At 42.2% G+C, this 27,718-nt stretch overlaps 1 protein-coding gene across 1 annotated transcript in view; it reads right to left on the bottom strand.

Annotated features, from left to right (window-relative positions):
• The window catches only part of ADAM17 (ADAM metallopeptidase domain 17), a 35,283-nt gene extending 7,967 nt beyond the window's left edge, over positions 1-27,316 (bottom strand). Inside the window, exons 1-13 of the mRNA XM_018088842.2 lie at positions 27,076-27,316; positions 15,093-15,225; positions 12,839-12,972; positions 11,831-11,919; positions 9,931-10,099; positions 8,995-9,125; positions 7,178-7,267; positions 6,007-6,120; positions 5,327-5,471; positions 4,708-4,796; positions 2,739-2,891; positions 1,702-1,901; positions 559-662 (exon numbers count right to left, since the gene is read on the bottom strand). Coding sequence (XP_017944331.2) covers positions 559-662; positions 1,702-1,901; positions 2,739-2,891; positions 4,708-4,796; positions 5,327-5,471; positions 6,007-6,120; positions 7,178-7,267; positions 8,995-9,125; positions 9,931-10,099; positions 11,831-11,919; positions 12,839-12,972; positions 15,093-15,225; positions 27,076-27,316 — 1,792 coding nt within the window. The remainder of the gene's footprint in view (positions 1-558; positions 663-1,701; positions 1,902-2,738; positions 2,892-4,707; positions 4,797-5,326; positions 5,472-6,006; positions 6,121-7,177; positions 7,268-8,994; positions 9,126-9,930; positions 10,100-11,830; positions 11,920-12,838; positions 12,973-15,092; positions 15,226-27,075) is intronic.
• Positions 27,317-27,718: the final 402 nt, after the last annotated feature.

The raw sequence follows: 27,718 nt of genomic DNA, 5'->3' as shown, positions 1-27,718 counted from the left end.
GGAACCCCAATAGCTTGTTCTTGGCTTTCATCTGCAGGCTGCCTGCCAGCTGCTCCGAGAGGCAGCAGAAGCTCTGGAGGCTTTCAACAGCTCGGGCATTGTGGCACTGGCAACCATGCAGTAGGTGCAGACCCTGGAGGCAGTCCAGGAAAGCAGACACTGACTTGACTCCCTGCCTCCAGGAAAGATTATGAAGAAGTAAACAAGTGGGGAAGTGAAGCAGAGTTGCAGTAATTCCACCTTTTCTATGACAAAATTCATTCTTGTCCCCTCCCAGGGAAACACACTGTTTTGCTTTTTCTTCTTTCAAGGGAAAGAAACAAAGAAGAAAAGAAAAAAAAAAATCAACATTTTTCATGTTCTTCTGGGCAACAAATCTCCAAGTGACTCCTGGACTACAATGAAACTCATTATAGGACTCTTTTGTGATGCTTAACCGGTCTCTAAAATTACATGTACCGGATGGATAAAGGGCACTAGACTGAAAGTGGGTTGAACAGGACACTGAGCCTGGAGCGCTTGGCTGGCTGACATATAGGGGACAGAACCACATCCTACCAGTGCAAAAAGACTCTCCTTTACAAGTGGCATTTATGGCTTCTTGGCATTTCTTCTGTGCACTTTCAAACTGGCAGCCTTTACAGCAGGGACTGTTCCGATCACTGGGGAAAGATCAAAATGAAAGAAATAAATATTAAGCAATTTTAAAAAAATAAGTACAAGTGTGACAAAACCAGAGAAAAAAAGATGTTTGAGGAAAAAACCTACTTCTAGGATACTGACTCATTGATTCAACCCTTGCCCTCTCTGCCCCCTCCCACAGCCATCTTTCTACACACCCACTGAGTACATGAGGACTAAAGGTAAAATCACATAGACAGTACAGTGTATTGAGAGACAACACAGGGACCCTTCTGTTGAAGGCCCTTGGATCCTCCTCTTGTCATTTGCTGTGCAATTTAGGACAAGACCTTTCACCCTTTCCTTCCCCAAACACTTCCTCCCCTTCCATTTGTCCTGAAGGTTTCCTACTTTTTATTCTGCACTGTCTTTATTTTCATTGTTCTCACCTAACATAAAAAGGCCCTTAGTATAAAAATACTCACTAAAATTGAAGGATTTTCTTGCTAAACAACAGGAGTTGCACAAGCTCTCTAATGTTACATGGTGTAAAGCTGAACTATGAAAAAAACAGATAGGGCACTGCATTGCAACAGGGCCATGAACACCCCAAAAAAAAGCAAGAACAGAAAGAGGACTCATTTAGTGCAGTCACTGTGTTGTCTGCTCAAACACGTTCTGCAGCAGTCTTGAAATATCAGTATGTGATCCCAGCATAAAGCTACCTTGCAATACAAGCAAAAATTCCATCTGCACAGAAAGTTTGCACAGGAAGTTTTAAATCTTGTTTTTCAATTGCCTAAGTTTGCTTTATAACAATGCTAGTAAAAATAACACCACCACAATAATCATTTTCAAGCCCATAGCTTCTGACACTTCTCAGAAAAAGTAAGAGAATGCTACAAAAACTAATGTATGCATATAGTAGCCTTTCCTGATATCCTTTATCGTCTTGAGCTCACATGTTTAGCCTGAAAGCCAAGAAACAGGCCTGTGACACTGCAAGTGGCTTTAGGAGTTTTCAGCCCAGCCCTTCACTCTCTCCTGCATAAAGAGAAGTTGCAGCTCATTTCCCCTTACCTGCATTTGGCACCATCTTTCAGTTTACAGTCTGCAGTGCAGCAGGGATCAGCCTGTTGGTACAAGAGGCCAGGATCGCATTCCTCCCCTTCATCCACCCTGGAGTTCCCACACACTTTGTTGTTGCGCTCTTTGAAGCACTCCTGGGCCTTGATCTCTATGGTCCTATGGATGGATTTTTTGCTGCAGCTTGAGAACATCTAGAGAGTCACGGGGGGGAAAGAGCAGCACTGAGGAGTGTACCTTTCTGTCAACAACTGGCATCTAAGACAGCCATGGCCTCCCTACACTTCCAAATTTGGGTGTCTCAGAAAGCAGTTATTCCCTCTATACTGTCAGCTTGATACCTCGGAAAAATTTTAAGATGGGAAAGTAAGGGTTGGGTCTGTAAGGGACACTGCTACATTACACTGCAGGGACTCCCCCACACAGCTGGGCTCAGAGCCAACCCCAGCTCTCCCATGGCTTCAGGGCTTCACCACCCCCAGGACGGGATGTGAAGCTGTACCAACAGGGACAGACTGCGCTACCTCTCGGCAGCGGGGCTGGGCACGAGCCACAAGTCAGACTCCACTGCAGACTAATCATCCCCTGATAATCTTGGTTTCTCATCTGCAGAACAGGCACAAGGTCAACTCCACATTGCCAATGCAAGCTCCCACGGCAGCTGTGGTGTCTGGCAGTCTCTCTACAACAGCGGCAGCTATGGACCACCCAAACACTATTTGGTACTGAAGGTCCCGGACTGCACTCTTGCTGATGACTTGCTTGCAGCAGCATGTGGCCACAGCTAATTACAAGCAACTAATTAAAATGCACCTTGACATGCTATGAACTCCACTGAAACTCAGATCCCAAAAGATGACCTTATCTTGCAGAGAACCCAACTGCTTGCGAATATTTTCTCCTTATGGCTAACCCATTACATTCCCGATGGTTTCAAGCAACAGGAATCATTAACTAAACAGAGTTGCCATACAAAGGGTCACTGACCACAGCAGAAACTTGTATGTTGAAGCAAAACTAAACAACCATACCTTGTTGTTTTCATGATCCCCACTGACAGCAATAGGATACATGACATATTTCCCTCCCTCATCTTCAGTGGGGGCACATTCTGGCAGACTGTCAGGATCATGCTCTGCTCCAAAGTTATGTCCAAGTTCATGTGTCGTAACCAGGTCAGCCTCCTTTTTTGAACATGAAAAAAACAATGTTGAAAAAAATTAGTCCGAGCAGGAAAGGACAGAAGATCCCAGCTACTTCCAGGCTATCAGCACTTCTAAGATACACCAAGAGGGACAGGATGGACATTTTTCTTTTTCTAAAAGTGGAGAAATAAAGGCAAATAAAATTTCAAAGTCAAGTTCCAGGACTAGGTTTGAACACTAAATCAGTGCTAAAGGCAAAATGCTGTCCTAGAATACCAATTTAAGCTTGTTTTCAATGCAATAAAGATACTTAAAATATGAAAATTTGCTTTTAAGTAGCTGGAAGGCATAAAAAGTTGAAACAAAAAGCAATTCAAACGAACACCAGCTACTACAATTAGTCAATCTCTTGTTTAACATCTATTGCCATTAGAATTATTTCTTCTAAAGGGATGATGACATCAGGAGCGCTGAATAAACTCTGCTATTGCATGATTACTGGGAAAGACACCCACAATTGTGGTCCAACAGGGATGTAATTCCAACATTATTTATGCAAGACAGGTCTGCCTGTGCTGAGGATCCTAAACCAGCTCTGCTTGCTGTGCACCTCCCACAGCGCCTTAGCCAGCAGATGGTGTCAACCTCACAAGGTGACAACCACAAACTAACCTTGCACAGAAATAAAGGTGAATGCAAGGACACCAGGCAGTTCAGGAGAGAGAATCCCTCAGTGCAGCTGCTGTGTGGGCTCGGGAAGGAGCAAGCACTGGAATGAGCAGCACTGGTTCATGTCTAAGCATGGCTAATGTGAGAGCCAGAGACAGGAGAGCTGCCCAGGGATCCCTCCTGTGCTTCACTGGGTTTTATTCGGAGAAGTGTTTTAAGCAGGTTTTTTTCTTTTTTTTTAAACCCAAGTGGCTACTATGCAGCACTTTCCCTGTGAAACCAACCCATAATGCTCCCACTGCCTCATCCCAAGCCTTGTGCCTCCCACTGGGAAGACAAAAAACTCAATTTCCTTTGTAATCCAAGGCACAACTCCAGTTTGGAGATTGATGCAAATGGCATGGCAACAGCAAGAGCTCACTGTCAACATCCTTCTAACACAAAGCTTCACTGTCTTTTTTTCCTATCTTCTTGACAGTTTCTGTGCCAAGTTTTAGCCCACACATCAATTATGAATTCCCTTTATAATCAGGCTACAGAAAAGCACAGCTGAGAAGTCAGCAGAAGTCAGCAAAAGCAAGATATGCCCAACTGCAAAGATTCTGTAGATGCAGACACAGGCACTGCTCTGGTATCTTTACAAGTGAGACAAAGCCCATATTCAGGCCTTTATGTATTTACTGTCTTATCAAGTATGGAAAAAAATCCAGACAGCATCAACTTATAGTAAGCTTAGTATAAGCACCAATTAGTCCTGTTCTCTTCCTCAAGGACACAAAAATCAAGTGGAAGAATTTCATTAAAATGTTCAAACTAAACCTCCTACTTTGCCTCCTTGTTCTTTTTGAGGGTGTGTTTGTTGGAGTTTTGTTGTTTGTTTGGGTTTTTTGTTAAAGCAAAATACATTTAAATTCATCTTTAGATATCAAAAACGTGTTTACACCTAGGAACCTACAGTTCCTATTAGACACTAGCTATGTTTCCTCACTCCTCTTTCGCAGTGAATTCAATCTCCCCTTGTAAGCAACAACAAAAAGGATGATTTTTGTTTTGTGACCTACATCCTTGTCCCCAGGAAGCTGACTCAAATGGAAAGACAGCAGTTTGTTTCAGAGAGCACAGAAGGTTGTCACAATCCCATGGCACACATCACCAGCACACACATACAAGGAGGATATGCTCCTACCTTTGTGAGGATGGTCTTCCCATAGTTCTTGGTGCTGGTTAGGCCACTGTTCAAATAGATATCCTTCTTTGCAATTTGACTGTAATAAGCTATAGAAGGGAGAAATAAACAAATGAAAATTGACAAACATTTTTCTTGGGTTTCAGGGTACTTTTGGGGAGACAGGGATCCTTGTCTGGGGAAATGAACAGCTTTATTGTTCTCACAGGCTCACTAGTGAGAGCATGCTTCTTGCCAGTTTTTTGGGCTGGGAAATCTTTCAAGCACAGCTCAAACAGCTCATGTATTGCAGTAAAGGGGAAAACATCAGAAATTTCCAAGACAACAGCATCTGCCATTCCACAGTCACTGCAAGATGCACCCACACAAAGCAGCCCTTGGTCTAGGGTTTGTTCTAGCCAGCTTGTTCACACCAATAGCTTAGTGACTTTTATCCTTCCTTCCCTTCTTTTTCCATCTCCAGCCAAAAAAATGGCCATCTCTTCTATGCAAAAAACAACTACTAGAGTGTATGCAAATAATACAACATACTCCAGGAAAGTTGGAGAAAAGGATTAAACACAAATAACAAAAACTAGCTTTCAACCCACAACTGGGACAGAAGAAGAAGAAGCCTTGCCTTTAGGACAAATGCCACCATGGCTGTTAGGTCTGGGAGAGCCAACATAAGCCAAACCAAGCGTTCCCATGTCAAAATCTTGATACGTGAAGAGATGAGCAAGGCACACGTGAGCTGCTTTCTCAGCAATATCAAAGCTAAATTGCTTTAATAAAGAAAAAATATAGTCAAATCTCTGTTAGAAAGTTTACAGTGCATATCAGAAGTCTACAGATAAGAACATTTATCTAATGTGCAGACAAGCACCTCTTAAATCTGGTTAAATCAGAAAACAGCAGCTGTTTAGCTGTCCTACAGAGCTGTAGGAAATTAAACAAACACCCAAATACATTGTATGCATTCATTTACATAACTTGTCTATTCATTTCCCATTTTCGCAGGGAGGGGAAAACCAAGTACAATAATTTGATGAAGGTCACAAGGCAGTCAGTCTCAGGGCCAGACATATCAGGACTGTCTTTCTGACTCAGACCATATTAATAAGACTAATTGGTGTCTGCTCTGTAGTTATGCAATGGAGCCCTTTACCATGGGCTACAGGGCACAGCAGCTGGTTTGACTTTGTGTGACACCCACACGTCATGCGAAGGGAGCAGAGGAGTTTCACCCGTTACTACAGAGCAGATTATGAATGAGTAATCCTCTGTAAAAGACAACACTTTTCAAGGGTTACAACCTACCTCTAGCAGCATTTTCACATCCCAGGCATCTTTTTTATCATCTGGGTAGCTTCTTGCCATATTGTAATGCTTTTCTCCAGGTTTTACAGAATTTGGCTCATTGTGGATGATAATCTACATTTCAAAAAGGGCAACAATAATGTAGAGGAATTTTGGTCAATTTTATAGCTACAGAAAAGGTTTAAATGTAATTTTAAACATCTCCTTGTAAGGAGAAAAATTCAGACTCAGTATGATTCTAATGTTAACTTTCCAGGTTCTGCTAGTTAAAACACTAACTACATCATAAGTAACTACACCAGCCTTTTTACAGGATAACATCAAAAGTTTCACTGTAACATTCTGCTTTGACGTGCATTTTACTTTTTCAAAAAAAACCCAAATACAACCAGTACAAATAAGCCCAAATCATTTCAGAGTTCTAGCTAACCAAAACATATTTTAAAGGATTGTTACTTTCCCAGGAACCTAGAATTAGTGCTTCATATTCTCTCCCCTTCCCTGCCCAATTAATGCTTCTCTCTTGTTCCTGCAGACTTTTTCCCAGCAAAGGGGCAGCTAGCTTGTCCCATTAGTCTCCATGTCCCACATCACAGCTCTTGCAGTACGCTGAGCTGATGCATTCCTCCTGGTTTTAATGCCCTTTTTCATGTTTCTGTGTGCTAACTCTCAGATGCCATCATAAAACTGAAGTCACTACATTACCTAATATCCACTCTACACCAGCCTCTACAATATCATGATGTATAAGGGAGCCACTAAAGCTCTTCAGGCAGGATTTGTGTTTTTTCATCTGTATTTGAGGCCCACTCAGGCCTTGTAAGCTAAGCAGCAGCCACAGACAGAAATATGACATAAATTCATAAAAGTATGTCTGACAGAAACAAGAATTGCTCATTTGGGGATAAAAGCATCTTTGGATTGAGATTAAATATGGAAGTATTCTCCCTGAAAACTCACATCTCAAACACTGTAGGAACTGAAAACGGGCATGATGTCTCAGATCATTAACACTATCACTGGTAAGATGCTATTTCTGAGTGCTCCTGGATGGAGTTAATAATGTAGGATTTTATTATCTTAGCTCTAATCCAGATAAAATAATCAGAAACCCCAACATTTAAACCATGTTTCTTTAATTTGGAAACCCTTTGCAGAGTTCAGTGAATACCTGCTCTATCTGTATGCCGTACCCATTGAAGGTTCCATCATCCCAGGAAGTGTTTCGGTAGATGTCATCTACTCTGTCTATCAGTTCAATCTATTTAGAAAAGAAACACAAGTTACTTAGTTGAGTTTTCACGCAGTAAAAGTCAAGACACTCTCAGAAGGTGCAACATACTTATCTAGAAACACCCACTTCAAATTAAAATCGAACCTCATACAAGGCAACAGACATACTCTCTGGATCCAAGCGCTGTTGGTTTTGGATCAGTGAGTATTATCAAATACTCTCGAAAATTTTCCATTTTAAAAAAGCAGTACAAACTTTTCCATTTATCACTTTAATTTGTGTAGTGGAAGAACAACAGCATTAAGAACAAGACATCTTGGGAAACACTTTGTTCAAACACTACTTTTCCAGATTTCTTTAAAAGGAAGGGCAGAGGAGGGAGTTGTTTTTACTGCTTTGTCTTAGCAGTTAAGTGCTTAACTAGTTTAACTGATTCCCGAAGCTAAAAAACTATTATTTTCCTCATTATGGTTCAAGCACAAGGTTCCAGATGTGAGTGCTCACAATCAATACCTCCCTATTCAAGCTGTTCACATATTCTGAAAAACCACCTTCTACTAAACAGAAACGCACAAACTTGCTGAGAATGAGAAGTGACATTCAGAGCCACTCAATAATAGTTCATACTTTAGTTTTCCAACTACTGTGTTGTTAACAGTACACATCTACCCAGGAAACAAAACAGTGGGCCAGCCTCAGCACATGTCAGATGGTGAGATAAAAGCATCTCTGCAAACACACCAATTGAGGTCCCCTTACCTGGAGAATGTAAAAACAATTTTGGGGACAGAAAGGTCAAAAAGCCAGCAAAGGTGAAACAGTGATTAGCATTTCAAAGAGTTGAACTCAGAAAGAGACTTCTGGCAAACAACAGACCTCCAAAAGTGTTTTCATTTGATTTTGTCTCCAGTTCCCAACCCCCCCATACTCTCCACTTCTGCTGAAAGGCTGCAGACAGGCCTTGTTCTATTCCACAAAAACTTGTCAGGTAGACAATCACACTGGTTTTGGCTGGGTTACTTGGTAACTGGTACACGTGATGGAGCCCTGCTTTCCTGAGGATGGCTGAACACCTGCCTGCTGATGGGAAGCAGTGAATTCATTCCTTATTTTGCTTTGCTTCTGTGAACAGCTTTTGCTCTGCTGTTTCTATCTCAACCTACAAGCTGTCTCAGCTTTACCCTTTTTATTCTCTCCTCCACCATCTGTGAGGAGCAAGTAAGCAGCTGTGTGAGGCTGAACTGCTTGTTGGAGTTAACCCACAACACCCATGTACAACCAAACAAACTGTTTACTGTGCCTGCTTCTAATTTTATTGTACTGGACAGAGAATCCCGAAAGAATCTGGAAAAAAAGAAGAAATCTACGTAAGTTGCGTTTGCCTCTCCTATGAGCATTAAACATGCTAGAACTTCAGAGATGCTTGGATCCTTTGCAGTGGATTTCAAAAGCCAGGAAACTCTTAAGTTCTGACTGGGAAAAGAGCAGTTCTTAGGTAGAAAATGGCACAGCCACAAGAAATATATGAAAGGAAGGAATTTGCTTATAAGCAAACTTGAAGAAGACTTAACTACAGTATCATCATTATAAACTATTTTTAAAGCATGATTTTAGCACTTTCCCATTTAAAAATTACACACAAGTCACAAGTCACTTACACAAAAGTAGTATAAACTGTATGTTGTTTTAACTGCTGGATCACTATGTTTTCCTATGTTAGTTCCAGCAAATTTTAACAAAGTCCATTTACTTACCAAATAGTTTATAGTGGTACTCTCTTCCCCACGGCCCATATACTTGAAAAAACGATGATCTGCCACTACCAACATCTTGCACGTGTTTTTGGAGTTCTCTGGAGTGGCTCTTTTCTTCCGATGGATGCTTGCTACAGTGAATATTTTAAATACAATAAACACTCAATACAGCTACCACTGCTGAGTCTATTATCCTTATTTAAGTCATGACTGTGAATGTGGGTGTGTTTCTGTGGAGAGAATGGGGATGTTTAGTTTTGGGCTTTTTTTTAATAGCTATTCTTAAATTTTGTCTTCGTAACAGTGCCCAAACTTACTGTAAGGAAAGGAATGTGTAGCAGTGAAATCAAGTTATTCATCAGATTTACCTATAGAGCTTTCATGGTCATCACCTCAGCCTCAGACCTCCTGTTCCTAGTCATTATCCCAACCTCTGCTGACACAGCAAAGCACAGAGGAAAAAGGGATTGAAATCTCTCAAAACCCCATCATAGCTCAAGATGGATTTCTTGAGTGACCATCAAGGCCAAACAGGTCCTGCTGCACAGTGCACAGAAGTACAAAGTTGTCTTAATGTTCATCTCAGAACATGTACCTACATTGCTGCCAGCTGTCATAAACTGCTCAAGCCTGATGAAAAGGCTTCCTCTCCTTAGCCTACATTTTGGTGGGGCCAAACATCCATTCAACAAGCCAGGAATAAATGTGGCCTGAGCAACAGTATCTTCCTTTCATCAGTTGTTGGGGCTTTTGTGGATGGGGAATGGGCATGAGTTAACGCTGCTCCCCACCTTCATGCCCCCAGTGAATTTAAAGAGCTAACAGTTAAACTAGAAACAGCAACACAGATTATTGCCCAGGTTCTGACCTTACTTGCTAACACAGCCAGAATTCAAGTGTTTCAAAGATGCTGCTCTCCCAACTATGGACACTCACCTTTGTTTTGCTTCCTGTCTTCCAGTCCTTTTGGCAACAGTTCTTCTTCATTCAGCTTTAAATAACCACACACTTTGGGGGACTGCAATCTTGAGAAGTCTTTAATGTCTTCAGATCTGTAGACCAGCAGTCTTTCATCTTCCACATCATCTACGAATCTCCACAGTGGCTAACAGCACAAGAAGAAGTTAAGAACGCTGTCAATGCAAAGACTAAGTCTAAGATAGGTAAAAAATTATAGGTATGTACCACCAAACCTCCACAGCTTTCTGTGCCCACACACAAATGCACTAGACTCTGATAACCTTGCCCACAGCAACAGGTCTACTGATAAAATGACATCCCCAAGAAAGCCAACAGAATTCAACTCTCTTATGCTACATGGGCATCCAAAACTCTGAGATCATCTTAACAGAGCAGTTTTTACTTTACTAACATATCCTATTTTTTCTGAATGTAACAGCTACAGCAACACCACTAAATACAGCACAGACAGGGTCTGTTCTTTGGCCAAAGCCAAGCAGCACTGACCACATCCACAACACAGAGCACCTGGGTTTGGGTCTCCTCTGGCCCTCAGGCAGTGCTCTTGCAACTTCAGACAGCTATTATTCAGCACACCGTGCTTTCAGTTTAGCACACTGTGCTTTCAGTTCACAGCAAAAAGGTCCCAGAACATGAAGGCTGTGCCAGCCCAGCAGCCACATGTCTGCAGCTCAAAACTGAGTGTTTCACATGCTAAGGTAAGGTCTGAGGGCACAGGTGGTTTATACAGAGGTCCATAACCTTTCCAAATGATACAGGAGCACCATGAAAACAAAGGCAGGCAACTGTGAAGCAGCTTTGTTCATGCTGCCTTTTGGGAACAGACTCTAGCAGGCATCCCCTCTGACTGCAAACAATCCTCTCATCCAGGGCTGGTCAGGGGCAAAAGCTGACCTGGGGACACCAACAGCGAGCTGGAGCCTGCAGACCATTGCCTGCCCTCAGCTGCACGGACACAGACAGCGAGGAGCAAGGGGGTCAGCTGCACTTCCACTGCTCTGGACCACAGACGCAAAAACGCTTTAAATCATAATCAAACAGCTACTGTATGTTGGTGATGTAAAACACAAATACAGTGATTTGGATATTTTAATCACATTTTTATACTTTCACATGACTAGATTTCTCAAGTCTACCCATAATTCTGCATCCTTGGGTTTGGAGACAATTACAATATCCATATAACACTCAGCCATAATTACTGTCATTCAAACATTCTAATACTGCTTGTGTCTGGGAATATACTGCACTGAACAAGTCATTAGGATAGTCTCTAATTATATACTTGTTGAATATATTTTTTTAACCCACTGTTTAAAATAAGACAATCAATGAACATGGTGAAAAACAAGAGAGTTGGAAAAACCATCAGATTTACAAATGAAGCTCTAAGATAAAAAAAAAGATTTTCAAATGAAGGTTTAAGAATGGGAAAAATTCCACAACATAACACAGTCAAAATTTTAGAAAGCTCCACAGACCTTGACTCTGCTCGGACACAGTTTGTTATTCTAGAAGACATGATTACCACTAATTACTATCGTTATCCATTTCTGTTTCTGAAACCTTTTCCTGTTTAAAACATACCTTCTGCCCGATGTATCTAAAGCATGCAACCATCAGAGAATGTCACTAATAAAAGTCAACATTTGCAACACTTGCTAACAAAAGTCAACATTTGCAACAGTCACACCGGTTTCACATTTCCCTTCCTCTCCCTTCTCACCCCAAAACAAACACCACCACCAAGTCTACTCTGAGCTACAGAGGTGTCAAACGTGACTAACTAGAAAGAGAAATACCCACAAGGAAAGAAAATGATTGTTTGAATACAGTTTCCCACAGCAAAGAGTACCTCAATATTGTATTCTTCTCCATCAGTATTGATTCGCACTGTAAAATCTTCATCCCCAATATGTGCCACAACCTTGGAATTATGCTCTCCTTTAACATAGGCAAAGAAGATATAAGTTAATTCAGCTCTGCTTGCATGCACTCCTACACTGTTTGTTAGGGGTTTTTTTAATTGTTTCTAAACTTCATGCCAAATTACCTTCCTCGGTCTCTGAAGAACTGTTCAGTACAAAGAAAAAAAGAAATGAACCAACACTTCCCCCCAGTTTTAACTTCTCAATGGTCATAGTCAACAAGACTCAGATGTAACTCTTAATTTTACAGAAAGTGTTGGGATGGCTCTGGGGATTAGTAATGGGACACAGAATATTTCTGCCAACAAAAGCAGCGTGCCTCTAACTATTATCACATAGCAGTTTCACGGCGTCAGCCTGGACTCCAGTGGAAAAGACTCACTACATCACACAGATAACAGAAATAAAAACAACTTAGCAGAAGCATTAGTGCTGGACAAAAGTGGAGTGAGATACCCTTTATTTACAGAAAAGTAATCTACAAAGAACTATCTGTAAGTCTTTTAACTGAGCAATCCGGGCATCACTGCATCACCTCTACTTCTCTTTGTGTTCTGGGACACAGAACAAGTCCTACATTCCAGCTGGAATTAGAGCCACCATCATCATTTAAAAAAATAAATTATAATTTGCAAGCCACAGCTTGAGTAAATTATAGCTTTGTGTTCTGCCAAACTAAACACAAGAGTCCTATCTTAGTACATGGGTGCAATAGCTCAAAAAAACCCTACCACCCACCAAACCTAAAAAAAATAAATCCCCAAACACACCACAAAAACAAAACCAGAAAACCCAAAGGGCATAAGAATTAAGCTTATTTGTTCATCCTAATTGTATCTGACAAACATAAGGAAAATACACCATTTACTCTGGCCAAGAGACTCCTGCAAAGCTGTGGTTTCTCAGCATTGACCCATAGTCTACTTCATACTAACCAACGACATGTCCGGTGAAAAAGTCTTGCCATTGAACACGATACTCCTTTTCCTTGCCTTCACCATCCACAATTAATGCTTGAAATTTTTCTGAAAAGTGTTCAGCAGTTGCAGTTAAGTATAATTTAAAGTGCCTGTAAGAGAATTTACTTATATTTACTTTTAAGCAAAGTATGCATATAACAGATACATTCAGTCACCATTTTACTGAGGGTCCAAAAGACGTTACAAAGCATTAATTCTGATAAGCTGGCTACAAAAACATATACCTTCTAATTCATAACTGTAAATACTTTAAACCGTCACAGATGTTTAATTAAAAAATAGAAAAAATAACCCCCAAAATCCAGAACAGTCACTGTTTGCTCATGATGTGCCTTCTCCATTTGCAGTCAAGCAAAACCAGTTACTGGTGAGTATTTAAAGAAAAATCAGATCAAGGAATTTCTTTTATCTATCCCATCTCTATTACAGAATCACAGAGTCACCTAGGTTGGAAAAGACCTCTGAGATCAAGTCCAACCTATGACCAAACATCACCTTGCCAACTAGACCATGGCACTAAGTGCCACATGCAGTCTTTTCTTAAACACCTCCAGGGACAGTGACTGTACCACCTCCCTGGCCAGTGCATTCCAATGCCCAATCACTCTTTCTGTGAAGAACTTCTTCCTAATGTCCAACCTAAACCTCCCCTGGCACACCTTAAGACTGTGTCCTGTCGCTTGTTGCCTGGGAGAAGAGGCCAATCCCCACCTGGCTACAATTTCCTTCCAGGTAGTTGTAGAGCGTGATAAGGTCTCCCCAGACCCTTCCCCTCTCCAGGCTAAACAACCCCAACTCCATTAGCAGCTCCTAATCAGAATTCTGCTCCAGACTCTTCACCAGCCTCGTAGCCCTTCTCTGGACACACTCCAGCACCTCAATATCCTTCCTAAACTGAGGGGGCCCAGAACTGGACACAGCACTCAAGGTGCAGCCTAACCAGTGCCAGGGGAAGAATCACTTCCCTAGTCCTGCTGGCCACACTATTCCTGATACAGGCCGGGATGCCATTGGCCTTCTTGGCCACCTGGGCACACTGTTGGTTCATGTTCAGTCCCCTGTCAATCACCCTGGTCCTTGTCCAGCCACTGTGTCCAGCCTGTAGTGCTGCTTAAGGTTTTTATTTTCTGAAATAATACAGTCAGAATACCATACACAGAAATCTGAACTCTCTACATTTTTTATGATATATTGTCACAAAAAGTAAAGGTTATCCCAAGAAGTAAGTGGAGAACCTTCTCTATAAACCAAGAGCCCATAAGGCTTCTTATGTGGTCTTTCGGTCAAAGATTTTTGGCATGCTCCTCTGCAATCATTCTGTCATCATAATTGGCAGTATTGCAACCTCACCACAAAGTCAGGGTGCATGAGGCAGTGCAAAACAGGGACAGTCAGACATTTGATCCCATTAACCTTTCATACTTGGTACTTAAAAATTTCCTCCCCCTCCACCATTTAGAAAATCAAAAATTATGCACAACTGGCATGACAGTTGTAAATGACACAGGGGAAAGGTATATGAGAACACAGTAAACAAAGATGTCAGATGAACAAAATAGATGTATAATTGTTAATATAAAGCATTATTCTCATCCTCACGCCCATTTTAGATTAACAATTTCAGCACTCAAATGCCTATAAGGCACTTTTCTGACTCCCAGAATCATCATGCCTGCTCCCTTCTATCTCTCCTTCCCCTTTCATCTGTGCTTCTCTTTCCCATCTTATAACAACAACATCACAAAAAAGATTAGAACTGCTTTATTTAATAGAAAGTTTACATTCAGAAGGAAGACAATTAAACGTCCGTGAAAAAAAATACATCTCCTGGGCAATACATCACATGTGCTGCCCAAATGGAAGGCTGAGATTTTCAAGAACCAGAGGACAGTCAAGAAGTATGACAATGTTGCCAGATGAGGTATAACTGGGATCCAACCCAATCAGTGGAAGTAATCTACATGAAACTAAAGCCTAGAACAAAGCAAAAGAAATCCTAAATCACTGCCACTTCAGCAATCAGAGCCATGCAATGTAATTTATTTTCTCCTTTCCTCTGTGTATCTCTGAAGTTATATAACCATGGAGATGACTAACTTAAAAGAACTGGCCAGTCATGACAGAAAACAAGATAACTATTTCTGGGTTTGAAACTGCACATTATTAATCACAAACTGAAGGAAAATATTATGCTATTTCATTTAATTACCTTTGCAGGGCTGAAAAACTTAAGAGCCTCTCTACGTGTGTCTCAGGTTGGAGGTCCCTCTTCTTCAGTGAGTGTTGCTGGATGCTGGACTGAGAAAGGATGTCGTAGTCTGAAAGCATGGACTCAACTGTGTCTGGAAGACCAACAAGGAAAATTTCAGTTTAAAAAGGTTCTCTTCCAAATGCACACACAAAAAAAGAGCAAACCAGAGCCACTCATTTCAACAGCAAGACCACAGTTTGCTCTAATTTTAGGATAACTATTGTACATTTCTGTAAAGGTGCATTTTATGTAGGCAACTAGAAATCAGAGTGAGACGACACAATCTGAGAGAGACAAAGAGTTTAGTTCACTTGTTATAGCAATTTCTGAGCAACTAATCCATCACTTTTACTGCCACAACAATGCACAGCTAATGCCCTCCCTTGCTGCCCCCCAGAAACTAAATGGTGGACACCTGCTGGTCCTCATATGAATCTAAGGAAGTTTAGCCTAGGAGACTTATACCAAACTAACTCCAGATTGGGACTGCATTTTTTACCTTTCTGTCCAACAGTAGACAGAAAACAGACATCTGCATAGCATCATCAATCAGAACTAACTAACAAAGCAACTTATATGATGCACCCTCAGGTACCCTGGTTTCCCAATACCTTACCACCATACAAAACTCCTTTGATTTTCAAACTCAGAATATGAAAACTTGTTCAGAAGAAGGAGACCAAATGCCTGAACTCCTATGGGGAGCAGCACACACATTACAAATTCAGATCAATACTTTGCAGGTGTTTCCACCATTAACAAGTGCACCATGACGGCTGCCAACAGCGTTTGACTCTTGCTGATAAAGCCTGCTGCTGTTTCCTAAGGCATTCCTTCACCAGAGCACCCATCCACACTCTTCCTTCTCTGGAGCACACACCACCCAGTGGGACACCTGACAATGACCTTTACTTCTATCAGCTGCTATTTACAGCCTTAATCAGAGGCCCTTATTCCCACATCACTGTCTTCCTTCTCAGCCAGAGGTGTTCGCTCTTTTCATGGCACCAAATGAGGAGTCAGAAGTGTTTTACAAGAGACACAAGTGCTCATCCAGATATTCTTTATTAAAAAATTCTGTCTTTCCCTCCATTTCCAGCTATGCTTCTAAACCAGACCTGAGAGATACCAAAGTAGCTTCCTTTTTTTAAGGAAGATGGCCTTCCTTCAGAGCCCCTTATCACCAGCTTACACCACCCAGCCAAATAACCTCACATGATTTATTGGACTTTTAAGTAAGCAGCACCACTAATAAGCTGGTTTACTGGCTCTTGTGCAACAAACCAAGATTGCCACCGTGAAATCTACATAAAGTATAGCTCTTGAAGTAATGTGGTTTTTTTAAACCTGGCACTCAGTGCCATCATTTATCCCCAAATCCACGCTTCTAAAGCCCAAGAAAGCTTTAAGAATGGATGCACTGATCGGTGCAAGGCAAGTTTTTTGAGAGGGGGTGGGTGGGGAGAATTATCCACCAGTGTACATGCACACATGTGCTTGTGTGCACAGAAGTGAGGGAGCCGCAGAAGCAAAGCTGATCCTCACAGCCCTCCTGGCCCTGCACCAGACCCACTAGCAGAGCGATGGGTGGGTGACACGGCTGCTCTCTTGGGCAGCAGAAGCCACCAAGCAGCGGTTCCCAGGCTTCTCCCTACTCAGCTGCTCCTCCCCGGCCGTTGAGCAACACAGGAAGGGCAGTGCAGTTGTGATTTCCTGATTTCTGTTTACAACCCACAGGTTGGGAGCACCTGCAATCGATTACCATACGTTTTGGGTGATACACAAAGGCAAGTTTGCCTCACCGGGGTTTTTCCCCTTCTGTGCCCAGCTGCTGGGCAGTGCCTTCATCCTTAGTGCTGCAGATCTGGTTCACTAGAGCCACACAGTGAGCAAATACCTAAAACCTCCCAAAGTACTCCTTTGCGTTAAAAAGCCCATTATAATTCATTGTTTACGGTCTGACATCCAGAACCCTAATCCAGAACCAGCTAGGAGGAGGGTAGGGACAGCCAGGGAAATCAACTCAGAAAAAAACCCAAAACATAATTAAACCTTCTAGTTCTAAATTATTTTAATTAAACTTGAGATTCTTTCACCACAGCTAGAGCAGACCCCTCAATTAAATGTTGATACACAGGATAACACTGCTTTCTGATATCAACCAAGCATGTGGTACATGGGGCATGAAGCTAAGGTGTGGTACCACTGCTGTACTGTTTGGGGATTTGCCAAGGACCAGGTCTGCCCAAGAGGCACAACCCCAGCTACAAAACACTACTTCTGTCCTTTTCCACCTCTGCCTGCAAAGTACAGACCAGAACCAAGGGAAAGTTATGCCAAAGAGCAAGATGCAGTTGCCACTATGGCCAGACAAAACGTCTCAGTTTCATGGCAAGAGAACTGAAAAGTCTGCCAAAAAAATTAGTTTTTTATTTGGTAGGCAAGAACTTCAGAAGTCCTGCTCCATCTCAATATACACAAACACCCGTCTGGAAATGCCTCACAGAGACACAGGAAAGGTAGTAAGAACAAGACCTAAAAAGTTCATGAAGATGAGTAAGATGACTGTTGAAGTAACAAATGAAACACAGGACACTCCTAGTTCCTGTAACTCTGAAACAAGAATGCACTTGTTCATATTTCCTCTTACCCTTCCTAAATTTGTTTGCTTTTAATTTTACTTATGACATAAGTAAAGGCTTAAGACATGCTGCTCCTAGACATAAATCTGTTAACTAATTATGGTATTAGACAGACATGAAAAAATATATTGGTAACACATTCAAACCAAAATTTTTCTGTACAATGTTGATATTGTGAAAAATTAATTCATGGTCATGGCTTATTGAAAATAAAAGATGAAGTGTCATTATTTTAAACAAAACATAGAACTGTACAGAGTCCAACTGTACAGCAGTCTGTGGATAGGAGCCACAGCAAGCATATACTTGACTACTTTTTACTCAAGTCTGAAAATCTTTTCAGCATTCCTTCCTCATTATCTTCACTATGGTCCAAGAGCCATTTTTCATGGGCTTCAACAGCACTGAGCTGACTCAGATTTTCCCAAACCACTTTCTTTTGGTTCCTTCCCTTTCAACCCCTCCTAGATTTCCACATTCCTGTCTTTTTTGGAGAACACCTTAATTCCATCCTGATATTCCAGTTATTTATAGTCACCAGCCTTCACCTCATTGCACCTTCTTTCCTGCATGGGAACCTCCCAAGAACATACACATCTCGGGTCTGCAAGAGAGACAGGGAAGGAACATCAGTGACAAAGATGATATCCCAAAGTTCTTGAGAAGAAATCCACAGCAGTGATTCTTCCTCTGCCCCTAACTTTGAACTCACCAACCATTCCCTCTGTTTTTTCACCTTGTTTCAGGGCTAAAATCCTCCTGGCACTAGACTTTCAGACTTAACACAGGCAAGTATCCTTTAAAGAACCTCTGGGCATTGCAGCAGGCTACTCCAGCAGCAAAGAGCTCAAGAATGTGCTGGGCAAGAGCTGAGATCACGGAGTTCAAGGTCACTGCATGTATTTCAAAAGAAGAGGTTTCTCTTCCAGTGCTCAGCTACCAATTCAAATACCAATGTCACCCTTCTCCAACCAGCTCAGCTTTCATAAGCCAACAGTAAATTCCCATGATCTCATGCCCCATCTATTGCCCGGAAATCAACAAGTAAATGTGGCAAGTCAGCCATTTCATAAGAATTCTTTTGCACTGCATTATTTATAGAAAGGTTAAGTTTATCCAGAAGCACAAAGTTTTAACCCAGAAGATAATTAATATTTTTAAAAACTCTCTTCACAATTATCTCATGATAGAAAATGTCTCTAACAAAACCAAAAGATCAAACAATATTATAAAAAAATACTTTCAGGATTTAAAAATAACCACAAGATATCAGAGGGGTTTGCAGGAATGATTGCAGTTATTTCTCCAACCATCCCAAAGGGAATAAAAGCAGAAATAAATCTACCAAAGGCGTTGGAATGGGATGACAAGCCTACAGAGAGCAGTCCTAGAACAAGCACAGCAAACACACTCAGGAGGATTTTGCACTGTGAAATCATTGTCATATGCCCAAAAAAGAGCTCCAGCCTCTATTTGGAGTGGCAGTCATCTACTACATCTGAGTACTGATCTCAAGCTGATTTCCAGTGGGTGTCAAACACCTATCAAAAGCTTATGAGCAGTTAACTAATAAGAATTTTTCTGATTCAGCTGGGGAGTGACTGAAGGACTCCGTATTCCTTATTGTTACTATTTACTTTTATAGGCTCTTCTTAGTACATTAAAATACTCTAATTAAAGTAACCAAATAGAGTCACTTGAAACATAATTCAGAGCCTGTCAGAATTTAGACCAGGAAACATGGACTGAAGTCTTTCCAACCTGAACCCCATGAGCTAAAGCAGGTCTCCATCACCCCACATAAAACAGCTGCCCTTGTGTTTGTGGTAACAGCTGCTCACTGGCTGCCATACAGTGGGATGGTTTGACTGCAGCACCATTCCAGGCACTGCTAACAGAGAGGGTAAATATATTCGTGTTTCAACTGGGCACACAAACGGTCTTCATGAGGCAGGAGGTGATGGAGTCATGCCTAAATTTTTGTGGGTACCTCTTTAACAGTTTACACTGCTTTTAGGCGACTGTTGATGAAGAGGAAGTGTTGAGAAGGTCCATCTGTGGGAAAGCTGTTCCATAACAGCTCATTGCACATGCTGTTACATCTTTCTCCAGTACATCTGGTACAGAGCCATTGCCAAAGACAGAAAACAAAGTGAATTGAAACACTTATCCCACACAAAACAGCCTATGCTTTTAACAGTTTAGATAAATCATGTTTACTTGTTTCCACCAAAGAGCGGCTGCTGTTTTGTTCACCAAGTACATGTAAACAGAAGAACTTGTGTGAGAAACAGGTTCAAAGCAAGAACCAAACATGTCAGCATTCTTACAGACCTTAACAGGATAAGGCTTAACACTCTGTTTAAGCACATCTCTAGACAAACCTGTTAGTAGGAATGGCCGGCCATGTCAGCACTGCCGAATGTTTTAGAAGGCATGTATTTTACTCAATCCCAACTACACCAAACTTGCTAAGCCATGTGAGAAAACACAGTGCTCAGATTCAGTTAGTCAGCAGTGCAGACGAGGCCTCAGGGTACGGTTACCCAGCCCTCGCCCTGCCGAGTTACTGTCCACCAGCTCCTCCAAGGTGCACTTCTCCTGCAGTCACACAGGGCCAACCACGCTCTGCTTATCACACATTCAGACATGCCCAGTGATGGATATCATGGAAAAGCTAACAGCTTCTAAACACCCTTTAGCTCATCTCAGGAAAAACTTACTCATGTAGCTGCACCTTTAACTCCAAAGTTTTTTTCCTACAGTAAAACAGACATCTGTTTCTGGGCAGTGGGAGTATTTCCTTAAGGGTGCAAATTCTGTTTAGCAGAAGCTGTACAGATAATTAAACTGCTATTTCTGGTGGTTATGAATACAGTTGAATACCTACAATGGCTCCTACACGTTACCTCACACACTTCCAACCTTGCAAATTATCTCCTTCACTGAACACATCTTAAATAGGGACTAATGAAGAACAAAACTTATACTACTGGATCTACTTGATTTAATAACTCAATCTGTCCTATTAAGGACAGCAGATCACTTCTCAAAGAAAAAAAATAAAAGAATGCAACAACCTGCTCAAATATTGACATTATTAAAAATAAGGAAGTCCACTGAATTAACATCCTCATGGTCAAAGTGAAACAAGGGCCATTCCATCTTACACCAGAATACCATCATGTGACTTGATGCTCAGAAAAATGCAACTCAACACACCCCCAAATCATATGCTTTCATATATCCTGCAGAAAGTCACAGGATGCAGAGTTCTCTGAAAACAAATAATTTGTCTGGCTCTCAAAAGAACTGCAAGCCTCACTACTGTGCTTAGATACCACATCACAAAATCCTGCTGTGTCACAAAAAAGGTTTGAGTGGAGCTGATTCTATGTAGAGACTAATTACTGTCTAGACTACTCTTGTGAGTCCAACCCCTTCACTTCTCACTGCGTTTCTTCTCCTTGTGGATATGACTTTGGACTCAAACGTGACCCTCTAAAATTCAAGGCACGTCACAGGTACTGAGGGGCAGAACTTGACAATTTCAGTAACAATCTGAAAAAGTGAGAAAGGAAACCAAGGGATACCATGTTGTTGTTCAACAGCTCAGTAATTATGGATCAACATCAAGTGGGTGGTAGCTGTAGGTGCCTCCCTGCATAACAGAGCCCCCTTCCCTTCCCACTTCCCAGTCCATGCACACACACAAGTTAAAAACGCAAGTACAGAGGAGGAAAAAAGGTACAAATAATGCATATTAAGAGCAACACAGGAAAACAGGGATGGATATTCTGACATAAAGGGCATAAGTGACATAAAGATGGGCAGTACTGTCACATAAACCTGCAAGAATAAAAGACATCAAGAAGACCATTAGAATTATTAAGAGGGTTTACAGGATATCCCAAAACAAGCAAGTTTGTGTGTTGCACATAAAATTTGCAGAACAGGACAGCAGGATAAACTGCTCTTTGTTAAAGTAACCTGGTTCTTGGTTTCACAGCGAAGTACTTCCCATGATCACTCTGGGAAACAGGCAAACTCAGACTCCTGCAGTCTATAAAAAAGCTGGGGGGTAATCAATCTGTTTATAACCAAAGTTAAATATAAACTTCTGCCTCAAAGATAAATCTCTACCAATTACTAAAGGCACAATTAAATCCTAATGCAATCCTTGAATGCAACCAGAAGAACTCTGGGCTGAGGAGCTGCCTGGCTGCACTTCCTCGCTTGGCCCTTGCAGCAACATCAGGGCTTCTGCACATGCACACAAAAATTCCAGAGTGGCAAAAGCGTGAAACTGAGATGAGTCACTGCTGCTATCAGAAACGTACAGCAGCAGGGAAGTTGTCAGGTTCTACAGTGGGAGGGGAAGGAAAATTAAACCACCCCAAACCTTAAGTGCAAACAGGAATTTTAGTTTTTGTCTGCTTAAAGGTCAGAACAAATTGGCAATACTGAAAACCAAACTCATGCTGAGCACTGGATTATGTTCCCACTACAAAAATCTTGCAACAGTTAAAGGTAATTCTTACTAAGTAGAATTTAATCTAGTGTAGACATTCTTCTTTTTGTTGACTTTGAGTACTTCTCTCAGAAATTACACTTCAATAACTTTTTTTGTTGGAAATGGAAACATTGATTCACATGAATAAAAGAAAACAAATCTGAGAAAAGTGCTTTAAAACCTTGATATTAAGTACTTCCACTGAAAAGACTGCTAACCCACGACACAAAAATTACATTGATAACTTGAATTCAACAAGGCCATGTCTGCACCGAGCACTTGCTGTTTATATGGAGACCAAGACATGGCATCAACAAATTGCTGCAATGATTTTGAAATAATCCCAGAGCATCCCAGGCACGTATCACATGCTGCAGGATCGTGCGTTCTTGAATTCTCCTCCACACAGTACATGGTGAGACACTCTCAACCTTCAGCTTGTGGGCTCAAACTGCAAAACTAGTTCCATCTAAAACAGTCATCTTACTTCAAAGGATATCGAAATGGGATAAGAAACAGTAACAAAAAAAAAGGCAAACTATGCTGGGAAAATGAATCATTTGACCCTCACCTAGGTTATTCCTTAATCTCCAACAGAAGCTTCAATCCAGCAGGATGAAATTTAATCTTGCATAAAGATTTTGTCACCAATTATCACACTGTACATTCTTGACACTGAGCTAAACTTCCAACCCTTTAACACTTTGGCAGTCACTTACATTCCCGGCCTTATGGACCTCCTGCATTTTTGTCACACCAAGTGTGAAGGAGAATTCAAAATGACTGCAAACCAATTTATGCTGCCCTTTGTATCACTCAGCTCCCCCAGTTTACTCATCAACACTACTACTATTTGGTTTTTTTCACTCAACAACTTGTAAATTCTAGTCTTCCGATGTGCATTACGTAGGTTTGTACCAAACCATTTATAATGGGCCATTTCTTCAGCTGATGCAGCTTGTTTTGAACTTCTGTGTGGTATTTCAGCAGTGTGGAGAAAAAAACTGGTGAAGCTCAGGTTACCTGTCTCAGATTTGATTAGACCAATTTGACATTAGAAAAAGACTGTCAGTGGGTGACTCAAAGAATATCATCTGCCAGGATAGGAACAACTATCTTGTTTTAGTTCCCTACCAAGCTTGTGATGAAGAGCTCTCATTTAAAAGAGGCAACAAAAGAGTCAGACCCATTACATGCAGACCCTGTTCTGAGCAATCCTGGATGCACACTGCTTAGTGGCAGCACACCACTAGTTCCACTGTGTTGTAATACAGACTCAAGCAGCTCTTTAGATATATTCAGTGACCTATTGAACAGCACCCAAGCTGGGTCTTTGCACTATTATTCTTTTCAAGCACATTAAGCTCTGTTATCATTCAGATATGTCTGAGCTCCAAGACAAACAGCAGGAATATTTCACAGCTGTAAAAGGTTATCTTCAGAGATAAACAACAACAAAGAGAAAAATTTTGAAAGACTTGATGTTAATTTTTCAGGAACAAAACTACAATATCAATCACCGTATTGACAAGTAGAGTCCCACTTCTCCCAGAAATTAATACCTGATGTCAATGTTATTAAAAAGAGTTTGCCCAAAGGCAAACTGAGGTGGACACCATCCTGCCTTCATCCCTCACCTGGAGCACAACCACTACCCCAAAAACAAGGGGCAGGTGCTTGGACAGTCACACCATGAGCTGCTCCAGGGAACTGACTCCACAAAGAGAAAATACCGGAAAGCAGACACTCCATCCCTTACTGAAAACAAAAAAAACAAAAAAACAAAAAAACAAACAAAAAACCCCAAAAAAACCCAAAAATCCCAGCAAGTAAAAGAAGAGATTAGCTTCCAGGCAGCTCAGGTCCATGAATGTGCTCACAGGAATGGGGAAGGGATCAGAAAGCTGAGGCCAGGATTGTGGCAGTCCCATTTTAGATCAGTTTAGACTGCTGAAGCACCACACCCTAAGATTACTTCAGCTGAAAAAAGACGGAAAATGACCCGCATCTTTTTATCTACATATTCCATTCTTTGTCAAATTCTTTTTTTTCACTGTATACTTTTTTCTTCTTGAAAAACTGAACTCAGAGAAATAAGCAAGAAAGTTCTTAATAGAAATCACAAAATGTTAGTTCCTGAAATGTCCTTAAGGATATTACTCACCAGAAATCTGATTTCAGTTCCTAAAACTCAAGCTGTGGTTAAACAGAGTTTTCAAAATAGTAACATGGACATTATTAGAAGGAAAAGATGGTATTTCAGAAAACCAACCTGTGTGTAAGATGACAACAACAGAAATCCAGCAGAAGACAAACATAAAATCACAATAAAGTAGGCCAAGGTATTTTGAAAAGCACCTTGTAAAAGACATAAAGCTAATACTTGAAACTTTATTTTATGAAAACCACACAGTTTAATAACCAAAGGGGCTTGTAAAACAAGTAAGCTGCAAATACAGGCCCAAGAATGGATGCTAAAAGCCAGCACCAAAAAGTAAGGCAGCAATTGACCTTAGCATTCACTGCAGAAGACACTAAAAAGCTCCCTGAAAGCTTGTCTTGACAGGATATATTTAAAGACCTGTTTCTGAGACTCAAGGAAAGAGGCTTTAAAACAAGCCAAGAAAATGACCAATAAATCAATAGGATATGAATGTATTAACCCAAGAGTTATAAAGCACTGCAAAAATATAACTGGTCAACTACTAATTGTGGTATGCAAGTACAGTGCCACTGGTGTTGCTGCAGGTGGCCTGAAAGGAACAATTTCCACTCCAGGTACCATCCAGGGGCCTAATCAACAAATATGCTCGATGTCCTTACCTGAAAAACAGGTAATAATAACAACAAAGTGTGAGCTACTAGACTTGTGGCTAAAGAAGCTACTAGGAAAGTAGTGCCTCATATATATTAGCATTCTGAGAGAACAGGAGTGTGTGGGTAAATACAACAGTTAATGTAGCACATCAGGACTTTTCAAGCTCCCTCACAAAATGCTTTTGCATAATTAGTTTACTGAACAACAGAACAAAGCATTTGATGAAATTCAATGTCTGAAATAACACATGAGGAAAATAAATCTACACAGCAAATTATTTCAGTGTAGTTATTACCACTCCAAAAAAAAAACCTAAAAAGAAAAGAGAGTTTGGAGTGACTATAAAACATCAGAAAGAAAACAAAATCGTAAGCATTCTTCACTATAAATCCATGCTACCTTTGTATCACAAATACTTCCTTGCAGCTCTGGACATCCATCTCAAATAAATAAAAATATACCTCAGGAGATATGAAGTATATAGACAAAAGTAAGGAATAAATTCATTATTTTTTCCCCATACTAAGAACTATTATATAGACTAATATTTTCTGATTTAAAAAAAAAAGGATAGTACAAAAGAGACAAATTACATAGGTCTGTAAGTCACTGACGGTGTGAAGAAAATTAATAATTCTTCCATATTGAACATTTCTGACAGAAGAAATTATCAAAGCCTAGAAACAGAAGGAAAGAGGTCTTCTTCTATGCAGTATTTCATAAAACTGAATAGTGCAGGTATGGTGGTAGGTAGGCCAAGAACACAAAAGCTGCCAGATAAAGGTTACACAAATTCATAACAGACAGGTCCTTTAGAAGGCATAAAAATCTGACAGCCCAAGATACAACCTCTGTCCCGGGGCCTCCCTGACTTGCCTGATGCTGAAAGGACACGCTGTGTTTGTTTTGTTTCTGTTACACTTCCTGGAGCATCCACCACTGAACCTCATCCTCCCCAGGTTTCTGCAGTCACCAACTGCTCAGGTCTGCCCAGAACCACAAGTCCACCTCAGGTGTGGGAGAGGGGGACAGAGGTGCAGCCTGGACGCCCGTCGGGAAATCTACTGAGAGATCTAAGCCAAGAAAGAAGACTTGGAGCAGTCACCACAGGCCTCCCCAGCTGGAGACAGGACACCTGACTGGGTCAGACATGACCACTGCCTCTCACAAGAGCTCATCTGCCATTTGAATTATAAGCTTTTGTTTAACAAACAAAAGTTTGCAACTTCTTCATTGCAAAGAAAAAGCTTAGACACAAAACTGTTTGCGGAAGTTAAATAAGGCAGCAGGTTCTCCCCCATGTCAAGCTTTTCCAGAGGTCACATTCAGCTCCAATGGCTTCGGGCTCTGGCAGTGACTCTCCAAACAGAGCTATGAAGGAAAGCCATTTACATGATTTTGCCCAGAGAGCTTGTGGAGTTTCCCTCACTGGAGATATTCCAAGAACCATCTGGACACAATCGTGTCCCATGTGCTCCATGATGACCCTGCTTGAGCAAGGAGATTGGATGAGGAGACCCACTGTGGTCCCTTCCAACTCGACCCGTTCTGTGATTATCCCGCCGTAACAGAACGCAGAGTCCTGTGAGGAAAACTCTATAGAAGAACTCGAGTGTGAAGATAACGGGGTCTCACCGGCCCCCTGCAGAGAGCGGTGGCCCCCAAACGCTGCCCATCAGCGATGCCTTCGGCTAAAGGGGAAGGTCTCTCCTCACCCCACACACTGCTCATCACTGAGCCCTGCTAGAGGTGGGTGTGCCCTCTGCCCCCACCCCTCGCATTGTCCATCACCACAACCCCTGTAAGAGCCAGGGGTTCCCCTCTCACCACCGCATACGTTACCCCATCACTGACCCCTCTCAGAGGCGGGGGTGTCCCCCCACTCCCCCGCCCCGTCGCAGTGGTCTCTCCCTCTCTCCCTCCCTCCCTCCCTCCCCCGCGGTTGCCGTGGTCGCGCCCTGCCCTCACCATAGCGCTGCGAGCGCGGCGGGCGCCAGCGCCTCCAGCCCCCGGCCCCCACAACAGCACCAGGCGCCGCACCAGCCACAGTCGGAGCCTCATGGTCCGGGCGCGGCTCCCTCCGGCACCGGCCGCCCGCTCGTTCGCATCCGCCCGAAGCAGCCTCGCACTGGGCCCGCCGCCCTCCTGGGCCCCCACCCGGAAGCGCAGCGGCTGCGCCGGGGCATTGTGGGGCGGGCGGAGCCGCCATCTTGGGGGCGGCGGGGCGGTGCTGAGGGAGGTGCGGCCGGGGCGGGAGCGGGAGCAGCGGGAGGGGAGAGCGAGCGGCGGCCCCGGGCAGCCCATGAGGATGCGGGGTGAGGTCCCTCGGTGCGGCGCGGGAGGAGTCACGGCAGCCGTGCTCTCTAGCGCCGGCTGCGCTGTGAGGGCGTGAGGCGCCGAGTGCTGCCTTCACAGAATCACGGAATGGGTCGGGGTGGAAGGGACCACAGTGGGTCATCTAGTCCAACCTCCCTGCTCCAGCACGGCACAGGATTGCGTCCAGATGGTTCTTGGAATATCTCCAGTGAGGGAAACTCCACAACCTCTCTGGTCAATCTGTTCCAGTAAGAGGTCACTCATAGTAAAGTTCTTCCTCATGTTCAGGTAGAAC

This window comes from Manacus vitellinus, unplaced genomic scaffold (assembly GCF_001715985.3).
Source record: "Manacus vitellinus isolate BGI_N305 unplaced genomic scaffold, ASM171598v3 scaffold_11_pilon, whole genome shotgun sequence".
In the NCBI taxonomy this organism is placed as follows: Eukaryota; Metazoa; Chordata; class Aves; order Passeriformes; family Pipridae; genus Manacus; species Manacus vitellinus.
Note: the sequence above shows the minus strand (reverse complement) of the source record. Positions and strands in the feature narration are given on the sequence as shown.